Source organism: Nomascus leucogenys, chromosome 11 (genome assembly GCF_006542625.1).
Source record: "Nomascus leucogenys isolate Asia chromosome 11, Asia_NLE_v1, whole genome shotgun sequence".
NCBI lineage: Eukaryota > Metazoa > Chordata > Mammalia > Primates > Hylobatidae > Nomascus > Nomascus leucogenys.
Window position 1 is genome coordinate 25,687,341 of NC_044391.1, and position 12,579 is coordinate 25,699,919.

Here is a 12,579-nt window from a genome sequence, read left to right on the forward strand (position 1 = left end):
AGGGATTTACCATCTTGGCAAGGCTGGTCTTGAATTCCTGATCTAGTGATCCATCTGCCTCAGCCTCCCAAAGAATACTTTGTTTTTTCTTCATTGTGTTATTGTTTTATAGGCCCCATAAGATTTATGCTTCAAGAAGGTTCAGTTTTGGTGCATTTCAAGGGTTTGTTTCAAGATTCTTGTAGTGCTAGTGTGGTGGTAATGAATTCTCTCAGCATTTATTTCTTTGAAAAATCCTTTATCCCTCCATTTTGAAGCTTAGTTTTGCTGGATACAGAGTTCTTGGTTTGTAATTATTTTGTTTGAGGATGCTAAAGTTAGGACCCTAATCCCTTTTGGCTTGTAGGGTTTCTGCTGAAAACTCTGCTGTTAATCTGGTAGGTTTTCCTTTATGTTACCACTTTATGTTCCTTTAGGTTACCACTTGCTTTTGCCTCACAGCTCTTAAGATTCTTTCCTTAGATAACCTGATGGCTATGTGTCAGGGTGATGATCTTTTTGCTGGTGATCATCTTTTTGCGATGTATTTCCCAGGTGTTCTTTGAGCTTCACTGTATTTGGATCCTCTTCCTCCTCAGGAACACTAGTTATTCTTAGGTTTGGCTGTTTAACATAATCCTAAATTTTTTGGAGGGTTTGTTTACTTTTAAAAAATTCTTTGTCTGGGTTAATTTAAAGACCTTGACTTTCAGCTCTGAAGTTCTTTCTTCTACTCATTCAATTTTATTGTCAAAATTTTCCAGTGCATTTTTTATTTCTCCAAGTGTGTGCTTCATTTCCAGAAGTTGTAATTGTTTTTCTTTATGGTGTCTGTTTTTCTGGAGCATTTTTCATCCATATACTGTATTTTTTCCTTAATTTCTTTAAGTTGGTTTTCATCTTTCTCTGGTATCTACTTGAGTAGTTTAGTAATCAACCTTCTGAATTCTTTATCTGGCAAATGAGAGATTTCTTCTTGGTTTGGATCCTTTGCACATGTTATAGAATCTTGTTTTGCCACATTACTAGAATTACTTTTCCGATTCCTTCTCATTTGAGTAACCTGTTTCAGTGGAAAAATCTGGAACTCAAGGGCTGCTGTTCAGATTCTTTTGTCCCATGGGTGATCCCTTGATGTGTTACATTTCTTCTTTCCCTAGGGATGGGACTTCCTGCAAGCCAGACTTCAGTGACTGTTATTGCTCCTCTGGGTTTAGACACCTAGCAGGGTTACTAGGCTCTGTGTTAGTGCTGGGAAATGTCTGTAAAGAGTCCTGTGATATGATCCTTCTTCAGGTCTGCCAGCCATGGATACCAGTACCTGCTCTGGTGGAGTTGGCAGGGCTATGAAATAGACTGTGTGAGAGTCATTGGTTTTAGACACGTTGAAGATGTTGGCTTTCTTGAATGCTGGTTATGCCAGCAGTAAAGTTGTCACGTGGACACACTGAGGACCACTGGTTTGCTGGGATTTTGCAGGCAGTGAAATTAGCTGTTGTCTTCTCCCTCCTTGGAGCAGGATTGTTCTGTCATGAGTTGCTGTAATGTCCTAAGTTGGTCGGCCTCCATCCAGGAGGTGGCACTTTCAAGAGAGCCCCAGAGTTTCTGGCCTGTCTTTCAGAACTTGCAGTGGCCTGCCACTTCTTTCAAAGCATCTGTGAATTCTTTTAGTTTTCCTGGTACATTCCTGTGGTGGTTCCTGGATTAAAAGTCCACATTGTGAGTCCCCACACATTGTTCTGTCTGTCCAAGTGGGAGCTGCATGTCAGCCCTGTCTCCTGTCTGCCGTCTTGATTCCACAATCAGCTTTTTCATTTTTACTGAAACTTAATTCCACATTGAGAGTTTTTAAATTTCAGCATTAAATAAGTGCCATTTTTGACTAGTATATAAATTTTATTAAAACAACTACATCTGAAAACTAAGGAATTCATAAATCATCGTTTTTATAATCTCTCGTCATTTACATGGAACATGTAGGATCTTTATGACTTCGATTTAGTAAGTCGTAAATACAGTTTAATTGTTGTTTAACTTGTGTTTGACAGCTTACCAAATAAACTAATGAAATGAATCCCACGTAATCTAGATACCTAAACTCCAAAGAACAGTACATGGATATTTCTTGGCCTGATAATAAATTGAAAAGAAAGGAATAACTGATGTGTCTGCCTTGACTTATTGTATCTCAGCATGAAGGGGAGAGAGGGCAGTTCTTAGTGAAATAATGCACATTAAAACAGGATAAAAATTTTTAATTGACATAACGATTGCATATATTGAAGTGGTACATAATTGTGTTTTGATTTATAATGTATAGTGATCATATCATGGTAATTAGCATATCTATGATCTCAAACATTATCATGTCTTTATGTTGGGAACATTCAATGTCCTCCTTCTAGCTATTTGAAACTGTGTAATATATTATTGTTAACTAGAGTCATCCCACAACGGTATAGAACACTAGTATTTATTCCTTTTATATAGTGGTAATTTTGTCTGTGGTAATTTTGTCCAAGGTAATTTTGTTTAACACAATAAAAAGCCATGCTAAAAACATAAACCTTAATTGTAGATTTTAGTTTTGGTATTGCATTATTTGGCAATGATAAGCTTAGAAAAAATACTTAATTTTTAATTTAATTCATTAGATTTTGTTTCTGTTAATTTATTCTTTATAGCTAAAAGATAAAAAGATCACGCTATTTTACTATCACACATTATTTTTGTTTGTTGAAGCAAAGAAAAAGATTTAGAATGTGACAAGAGAAAATATTATCTTAAAGAAAATTTAAGTTTAAAAACAGGCTGATTCAACACATGTTGTCATTTCAGTTTGAGATAATGTATAAGATATGAATCATAGTTGCGCAGAAATATCAATTGATTTGGTCACACATATTTAGGACTGATTATTGCTGACTATTGTTATATTTTTGAAGGTTTTAAAAATTCAATTAAAGTGATTATATAGATTTATACTTTAATATTTCAGTGGCAACAGAAATTTTGGTTTTCAGAGCACATCTGAGATTAAAGATTTTATCCTTTTCTTATGGTTGACTCATAAAAAATCAACTCTATTTTCAATACTGTGATGAAATAAAAGGGAACTGGGACAGTGTGTACAGTAAGTACTTTTCTTTCATCATTTCATCGTGTTTATTACCTGCTCTGAGATTGCCCAGCAAAGATATTGTTACAGTGTGCATTGTAATCAATAAGTAATGTATAAATATGCAGTTTCACCATGGCCTCAGCACTATTAAATTTTGTTATTTTAATTTATTATTTTATTATTAACTGGATAGATAGGAAATGGCATCTCTGTTTTCTTTTCAATTTAATGTTCTTTGCTTACTAGTGAAAAGATGATACATTATCTGTTGATGTTGCCACCAAAGTTTCAGATCAATCTATAGGAGGTACTTTTAAATGCATTTGGCCTTGTCTAGATTAAAACAACAGTGTACATTTATTAAACACTCACTAAGCACCAGGTACTTAGTTTTTGTATGGGTTATATAATATTTATTCTGGTTAGTATACTCATTTTACAAATGTGGAAACTAAGGCTTAGAAATATTAATACATCCAAGGTCACAGAATCAGTAAGTGGTATTTATAGTTTGGTGGATTTGTCCCATCAAAGTTGGTTGTCCCTTTTACTTACCATTTTAACTCCTAAGTTGTACTATCATAGCATACCCATACTCTGAATTCATAACTGAAATAATAGCCTTACTTTAAATTTTACATTTTCTGCTGAATTCTCTTTATGCTAGTTCCATACATAATCTTACAGGACATATTTATAAAGACAGCTTAAAATAGACCAGACACTTAAGAACGTATAGGAAGGTAATTTGAATGTTACAGATTTTTCAATATGGGAGATTTTATCAGTTTTATCATAATAACAATAGTGCATTCAAGTTCTTTCATGTATGTGCCACATCTTATTCTTTTATCACTCCTTCAGACACATGAGGTTATATACTGATCTCCACATGAGGAAAATGAGGCAGGGGACTGTTGTTTGGTTCCACTTCTGTGTGCTTTCCATCTGGATCGTACTTATCAGGATGACATTCTATTATTGCAAATCTGTGCTTTAAATTTATTGGATTACAAAGCTTTAAAGATGTGTGGATCTGGGTGCTATAACACTGCTCAAAATAGCTGCCTGAATGAAGAGATATATGTACTTTAACATTACACTTTTAAAAGTGAGTATATTTCATGAGATGAATTGTCTGTCTTATGTGCAATTATAAATCATTTCTATTTCATAAGACTGTAGAGTGATTTTGAATACAAAACAATATTGGACAAATAGCAAATTATGTTAAATTGTAGGGCAAATTGAGAAAGCGAAGCTGTGATTTTGAACAACTGTGCCTTCATGATTTAAAATGCAAGTTTCTTATGCAGTATGGAACAATTCTTATTTCCTCTCAAACTTCTATTATAAATGCATTTATTCTTTTTAATTTTAGCTTCACAGATAATTCTGGTTTGGAATTAGGGATCTTTTTTTGAGGATAGGAAGAAATTTGCAAATTATATTAGAGTTTTGATTTATTGTGATAAATGACTAATTTATTATATAATCTGAACTGTTTAAACATAATTTTCTGCTTTAAAATCTCTCACAGGGTCTTTCTTAAGACACCTTCATTCACCTCTGGAAATAGCAGCAGTAGTTTCTAATCTTTGGCTAGCAGATAATTTCTAAAATCATTTTTCTTTCTCCCTGAATTGTAATTTGAGTAGCACTTGTCTTTCAGAGAAAATGAACTTTATTCCTATTAGAAAAACTGTTAAACTAAAAGATCTGAAGACAACATTCTCGAATAAGTTTAAAGAATTTATGGCTTAAATTAATCTGAATTATAATTTACCTTTTACCTTGAGCTTGGCTGCTGTTTTCAATTTATATGCATTTTATACATTAACTGCTACCCTCAATTTCCTGTCAACTTTGTAGTAAGTGATACTCTCTCAAATGCTACTCTATGATGCATTTAAATAAAGATAAAAGGTCAATCTAGGCTTTTCTAAAATTACCATTCTAGGATATAAGCTTCTGAATTGCTTTATATTTGTATCATTAGACATAATTTCTGACATTTAAAAATTTACCAAAAATGTAATGAATTCAAGGTAGTCATTATATGTCTATGGATTCGTTTAGCATGTTAAAGACTTTATGTATCTTTAACCATAAAAACTTAATATTGCTAAATAAAATTATTCTGTGTATCTCTAGGCAATCTAGAACTCATATTCTAGAATTATAGATCAGCAGTGAACAAAGCGAGGATGTCTACTCTTACACCTTCTTTTTAATATATGTTGGAAGTTTTAGCCAGGGCATTCAGGCAATAAATACATAGACAAATAAATAGACAGATAGGAAAGGAAGAAGTAAAATACGTATTTCTTCATAGTGGATGTGATATTATATATCAAAAGATTCTAGGAAATCTACAAAAAGCTACTAGGATTAATAAATGAGTTTAGCAAGGTCGCAGAATACACGGCCAGTATTCAAAGATCAATTATATGTCTATACTTTAAAAGCAAATAACCAGAAACAGAAATTTAAAAGCCAGTATCACTTACAATACCAAAAAAAAGAGAGAAATACTTAGAGGTAAATTTAACAAACAATTTTTTAAGACCTATATACTGAAAACCATAGTATATTATTGAGAGAAAGTAAAAATCTGAATGAATACAGAGATACACCATGTTCAGGGATCAGATAAGTCAATTTTGCTAAGATGTCAGTTCTCCACAAATTAATTTAGAATTCAAAGCAATTCTAAATTAAACCCAATGGGCTTTGTTTTAGAAATTGACAAGCTGATTGTAAAATTTATATAGAATTGCAGAGGAAAAACAATTGATACAGAGTTAGAAAACTCACAACACCTAAATACTTTTTATATAGTAATCAGAGAAGTGTGTTATTAGCATATGATGTTGAAACTATTCATTATCCATTTAGAAATACAAAAGGAAACTCCACCCTTACCACACTTCATACATGGAAATTAATTTACAAGATATCATAGACCTAATCTAAAAGCAAAACATAAACACTTTAAGGAGAAAAATAGGAGAAAATCTTAGCAATCTTAAATCAGGCAGAGGCTTTTTAGATAGGGAGCAAAAGCTATCAAATTTTTTTTTTTTTTTTTCTTGAGACAGGGTCTTGCTTTGTCACCCAGTCTGGAGGGCATTGGTGCAATCATGGCTCACTGCAGCCTTGACCTCCTGGGGTCAAGCAGTCTTCCCACTTCAGCCTCTCAAGTAGCTAAAACTACAGGTGCATGCCACCACACCTGGCTTTTTTTTTTTTTTTTTTAAGGGATGGGTCTCATTGTGTTGCTCAGGCTGATCTTGAACTCCTGGGCTCAAACATTCCTCCCACTTTGGCCTCCCAAAGTGCTGGGATTACAGGAATGAGCCACCGTGTCCAGCATGAATTTTTATAACAAAGTGATAAATTAGACTTCCTTGAGAGATACAATTTAAAAAATGAAAAAACAAGCCACAGACTGGGACAAGTTAATCAACTAAATGCATAAACACATACATGTATATTGTGTGTGTATGTTTGTATATGTGTATTGAACATACATGGACAAGGATATGTGTCAAGAATATATAAAGGGCCAGGTGCAGTGGCTCATGCCTGTAATCCCAGCACTTTGGAGGGGGCCAAAGTGAGAGGATCACTTGAGGCCAAGAGTTCAAGAACAGCCTGGGAAAAACGATGAGATGTCATCTCTACAAAGAATTATAAAATGAGCTTTGCCAGGCATGGGGCACATGCTTGTTACCTCAGCTATTCAGAAGGCTGAGGCAGGAGAATTGCTTGAGCCCAGGAGTTCTAGGATACAGTGAGCTGTGATCATGTCACTGCACTCCAGCATGGGTGACAGAGCAATACTCTGTTTTAAAAATAAAATACACACATACGTGTGTGTGTGTGTGTGTGTGTGTGTGTGTATTTTTGTCTATAAAGAACAATTACAACTCAATAATAGAAAGACAACCCAATTTTCAGTTATGGGTGAAACAGTTGAAAAGATATTTCACTGGAGAAGATACGTGAATAGTCAATAAGTGCATGAAAAGGTAATATCATTAGTCATCAGGGCAATGGAAATTAAAAACATTATGAAATACCACTAGATACCTACTAGAATGGCCAAAATTTTTAAAGACAGTACTACGTGTTGATGAGGATGCAAAGCAACTACAGCTTTTATGCATTGCTAGTGGGAATATGAAATGATACTATTACTTCAAAAAACAATTTGACAATTTCTTTATAAGTTAATTATACATTTACCATGACTCATCAATTCCATTATTTGTCTAAAGGAAATGAAAACTTATGTTCACATAAAGACTTGTTCACAAATGTTTATAGTAACTTTCTTTATAATATCAACCCAAATGCCTATCAGTAGAAAAATAGATAATCTAAATGTGATATATTCAATACAATGGAAAACTATTTAGTGATAAAAAGGAGCAAATAACTGATACTTACAGCAACATGGATAAACCTCCAAATCATTGAGGTGAGCCAAACAAGCTAGACACTCTAAAATTCTATTTTTATAGAACTCTAGAAAAGATTAATATAGGCCCAGGATGAAGATGACTTACTGGAAAGGATTATAAGGGAATAGTTTGGGTTGATGGAAATGTTCTGTATCTTCATTGGTGTGGTAATTACATGTTTACATATGTATCACAGTTATTGAACTGTACATTTAAAATGCATGTATTTTATTGTGTGTAAATTGTACCTGAATAAAGATGAAAAAGATAGTATTTATAAATTCTATTAATACTTGATTTCCAAAGGAAAATAACGCAAAAGATAAGTGAACACTTAAAGATAATTTCAAAGTAAGTCTTGCTTGAAACTATATAAAAGTATTTATTAAAAGGCAATTAATTACTAACATCCAAGTGTGAAAATTTTGACCTTTAGTGTATTGTGCAGAAAAATTGTGGTATATTTCATTTAAAATTTATCGAAGACAGCAACGTACATTAATCAGAGGAAAGCATCAATTAAATGTAGAAACAAGATTCAAACAAAGATTCATGTTAAAATAATGATAATACTTAGAAACTACATCCTAGAGACACATTATTTGTATTTTTAGAAAAACAGAAACATAGTAGTGTGAAAAGATGTTAAAAAATGAATATTAAATTGTTGAGCACAACACATTATGTTGGCAAGAATATGCCATAAGTGACTGTAGCTTGCAATAAGGAAATATCTTCCTTGTTTTTCTCTTTAGGCTTTTTTTACAGGCATTAATAACAAATTTTCCTTTCCTCCCCTTATTTATTGAACCACACCCCTTCTCATACTATCTTTTCCCCCAAAGGAAGTGAATTAATTCACCACCTCTTGTTATTACAGTTTTTCATTTTAAAAACAAAAAAACACTAAGTTTTCCCTTTCTCTTATTTCCAAAGTTATATATTTAGCCACCTAAGTTATGCTATACATCAAAATGTTTGTTGTTGTTGTTGGTTTGAGACAGTCTCTGTCACCCAGTCTGGAGTGCAGTGGCACCATCTTGGCTCACTGCAACCTCTGCCTCTCGGGTTCAAGCGATTCTCCTGCCTCAGCCTCCAGAGTAGCTGGGACTACAGGTGCGCGCCACCATGCCCGGCTAATTTTTGTATTTTTAGTAGAGACAGGATTTTGTGTTCTTGGCCAGGCTGCTCTCGAACTCCTGACCTCAGGTGATCCACCCACCTTGGCCTCCCAAGGTGTTGGGATTATAGGCTTGAGCCACTGAGCCTGGCCCTCAAAATGTTTTTGAAGTAATTTTTGTTATAGTTATACAAATGCTTCTTGAGTTCAATGGTACAGGAAATTATGAGCTTGCTTCCGTTTTGTATGGCATCAAAAATGTGTGAAGTACTGCAGAATGGGTTACATCTTCTCTTAAAATGATAATTTTTATGGTCCTTACTTCTTTTCCTTTATGAGCTGTGTCCCTAAAAATCACTTTAATTGCACATCTAAGCTTCCTTCTCACCCAAGAAAAGCATTTTGAAGTACGTAGGTGATATTACTTTCTTGAGGCTTGATGGACCCTGCTGAGATCAAACCTGCTTACTTTTCTTAGCACTCCTTTTTGTTGGAGAGTCTTAAATATTAGTCTTTGTTAACCTTTCCACAGATTTGTTATTGGGCGGGAAAAACCAGGACAAGTGAGTGAGGTTGCCCAGTTGATAAGCCAGACACTGGAACAGGAGAGGCGCCAGAGAGAGCTGCTGGAACAGCACTATGCCCAGTATGATGCCGACGATGATGAGGTCAGTAGTGCTTGCAAAGATTCTTTTTCCCACATTTTCTAATTCATGAAACTCTCTCTACTGTATAACAGTATGACAGGTTTTATGCAGTTTCTTGAGGAAGGTGTGTCCACATTGAACTAAAATTCTACCTTAGAAAAGAAATACTACTCGCATCTGATAGACGCTTAAGAATCAAGTCATGTTTCCTGTTTACAGTGTGAAGACTGTGGACACAAATAAGTCCTATCTTTTGCACTATTATAAAGGAAGTCATAGAAACAGGAAAGGATAAAAACACAAAAATGTGAATAATGTCTGTCTTTATTGGTGGAATTGGGTGATTTTCTCTCTCTGCTTTATATTTTTTCAATCTTTTCCAAATGTTCTACAATAGTATGTAATGCTTTTCCAAAAAATCGGTAAACACACCCATACACAAACAAATATACACAGAAAAGTACTAAAGATTGCTGAGTGTTTCCAGTGTTTTTTTCCCCCAGGAAGAGAAAGTTCTTTGGATCTGCTCACTATGATTTGTGCTAACATAATGCAGAACAAAGCTTTCCGCTAGCACATGTTCCATAGAGCAGATACATATTGGAATAATTTTACATCCTGCTTTCTGTAAAAGATTAAGTAAATGAATAGAAGCTAACCCCCAAGTGAAAACAGCTCTCCAGAACCCTTGTGTGCTGTAATATAATACAGATGCTGGTCTATTTCTAATGTCATTGAAATGTACATTGATATAATGGGACAACATGCTTTATTATAAACATGTTTAAACATTCATATGTTTCATAATGGTGTGTCAAAAGATCCATCAACAATTTAATTGTAGTATTTTTATACTCCATAAACTAGTACATATTCAGATAAAACAAATATTCTTCATTCCAGCTAATATAACCACAGTGAAACTTCATGTATTCAACCCCTTCTTATCTGAATATATAATTTTTCAGAATTTTGCTTTCTAGCCAGGATATAGAGATTAATAAACAGACATTCAAATATTTTCACATATTTTTAATCTGAGATGTTTTAATCCCAATGTATATTAAGATCTCATGAATATGTGGTATAATGAGGATATATTCTCCACTTATAGCAGAAAATTAGAGGTGGTATATCCGTTAACTTTTGATCAAAGAATAATACATTAGAAATCCTTTAAATGAATGAATTAGACTCTTAGAACTTGATTTAATTTATTTTCTTACTTGGTGAGTCCATTTGAAATGGCAAGTATATTTTCGTTACACTGAGATATTTTGTGTGAAAAATGTTCTCTTGAATTTTCAAACTAAAAAAGGGATTTCCTCGAATATTTTGAACTTGTGTCTTACCTGGTTTTCAATTCTCTACATTAGTATTTTGTATTTTATCAGAGACACCGATTTGCTTTGGCTGCAAGCTTATTCTGAGATTGTAGAATCATTCTCTGCAGGTTTGATTTTTGCCTCCTCACTGTGCTAGGATTTTTGGTCTTAGGTTCTGGGGAGTACAGTGACATCAAGTGGTGGAAGAGGACATGGCCAGGCTTTATAGTCTATGTGCCTTGGTGTCTTTGGCCTGAAAACACAGGGATTGCGCTAGATCACAAAATTCCTTCCAGCTTCTAATGTTCCATGAATATTAAATAAGACATCAAGTCTAACAAGCAGAGGGGGGCAAAGAAAGAAAATAGTCACATTTTCAAGGCACTCCAAGTAAAACATTTAGATCACAGACCACACATTTTCTGCAGGTATATTGAGGCGCTGATCACTTTCATCCCCAAAAGTTGATATAAGATTTTGCTTTTTTTTTTTTTTTTTTTTAAAGACACAGGATCTTGCTCTGCCACCCAGACTGGAGTGCAGTGGTGCAAGCATAGCTCACTATATCCTCGAGCTCCTGGGCTCAAGCCAACCTCCTGCCTTGCCTCAGCCTCCTGAGTAGCTGGGGCTATAGGCACACAGAACCACATCCTGCTAATTAAAAAAAAAAAAATTTTTTTTTTTTTCATAGATGAGGTCTCACTATGTTGTCCAGGCCTGTCTTGAACTTCTGGCCTCAAGCAATCCTCCTGCCTCAGCCTCCCAAAGTGCTGGGATTACAGGTGTGAGCCACCCCACCTGGCCCAGATTTTTCTTTAACTTGATAATTTGAATAGATGGAAAAGGAATAGTTTTTACTTGACATTTATACTTAGGAATGTATCACATCTTAAATGGAAGATTGCTAATATAATTTTTTTGTTTGCCTGTTTTTGTAAAGTAATCAGAGTTATCACCTGAGCAGATATTTTCAGGGGCAAGGAAATTAAATAAATATTCGGTGGCAGGCACTTTGCAAGGTGTCTTTCCTACATGATCTCATTTAATCTTTAATGCAGCCAGAAGAGATTTTCTTTTTTTTCCTAGAAATGCAGCAACTGAGGTTTTTTCTAGTGGTACATCCAGTAGCTGGCAGAGTTGAAATTGGAATAAAGTCTTGCTGGCTCCAAAGCCTGGACTCTTTGCAACACACTTTGCTGTTTTTGAGTAGCATGTACAGAATACTCCTGCAGACACAGAATAACTGGGTAACAAAAGATGTTAAGAGAATTACTGTTTGGGGTGATGGAGTTTAGGTTCTATGATTCTTTGTTCTGTATTCCTAATAATAGGGAAATCAAGTCTTTGGATAATTATTTTCTCTATGCAACAGTCGATAAGAATCATCTTTATAGAGTTTAAAGGGAAGAATAATTGAGTGCCCAAATTTTTTTTTAATTAGTTTAGCTTTAAGTTAAACTGTTTTTTCTTTCTGCAAGTTGTAGAAGTAAAAACGAGGTGCTTGCTATGTTACTCCAAGTAACTCACTTTATGGAAAAAAGTCAAGGAGACTTCTCCTTTGTATCTATCTCTCATCCTCCTCTGTGACTTGGGTTTTTTCCCTTTCTCGTATGTTACACACTGCCTCACCAAAACATGCCTAGCTAAAACCAACTGTTAATTCTCAGTGCATAGGAGAGATGAAAGCTGTACAAATAGTGAAAATCCACTCCAATGTTAAAACTTCAAATTATCACTTGCTTCAAATTCTTTTTTCTAATGCTAAAAAAATTATTAAATGGATTGATTTGAGTGCTTTTTCCCCATTTTCTATTTACTCTCTGTCTTCCTTTGTGGATGAAGAATAAAATGTCCAAGAGGCATAAAGGAAATGAGAAGAACAAATATTTGATATCTAATGGATAAATGCTTCTTGAAT

General features: G+C 34.2%; 1 protein-coding gene across 10 annotated transcripts in view; it reads left to right on the forward strand.

The window, feature by feature from the left end:
* Positions 1 to 12,579, forward strand: part of PPP1R9A (protein phosphatase 1 regulatory subunit 9A) — a 395,135-nt gene that overhangs the window by 290,912 nt on the left and 91,644 nt on the right. For all 10 annotated transcript variants that reach the window (XM_003252514.4, XM_030822117.1, XM_030822115.1 and 7 more), the window contains exon 6: positions 9,222 to 9,357. In XM_003252514.4, coding sequence (XP_003252562.2) covers positions 9,222 to 9,357 — 136 coding nt within the window. The remainder of the gene's footprint in view (positions 1 to 9,221; positions 9,358 to 12,579) is intronic.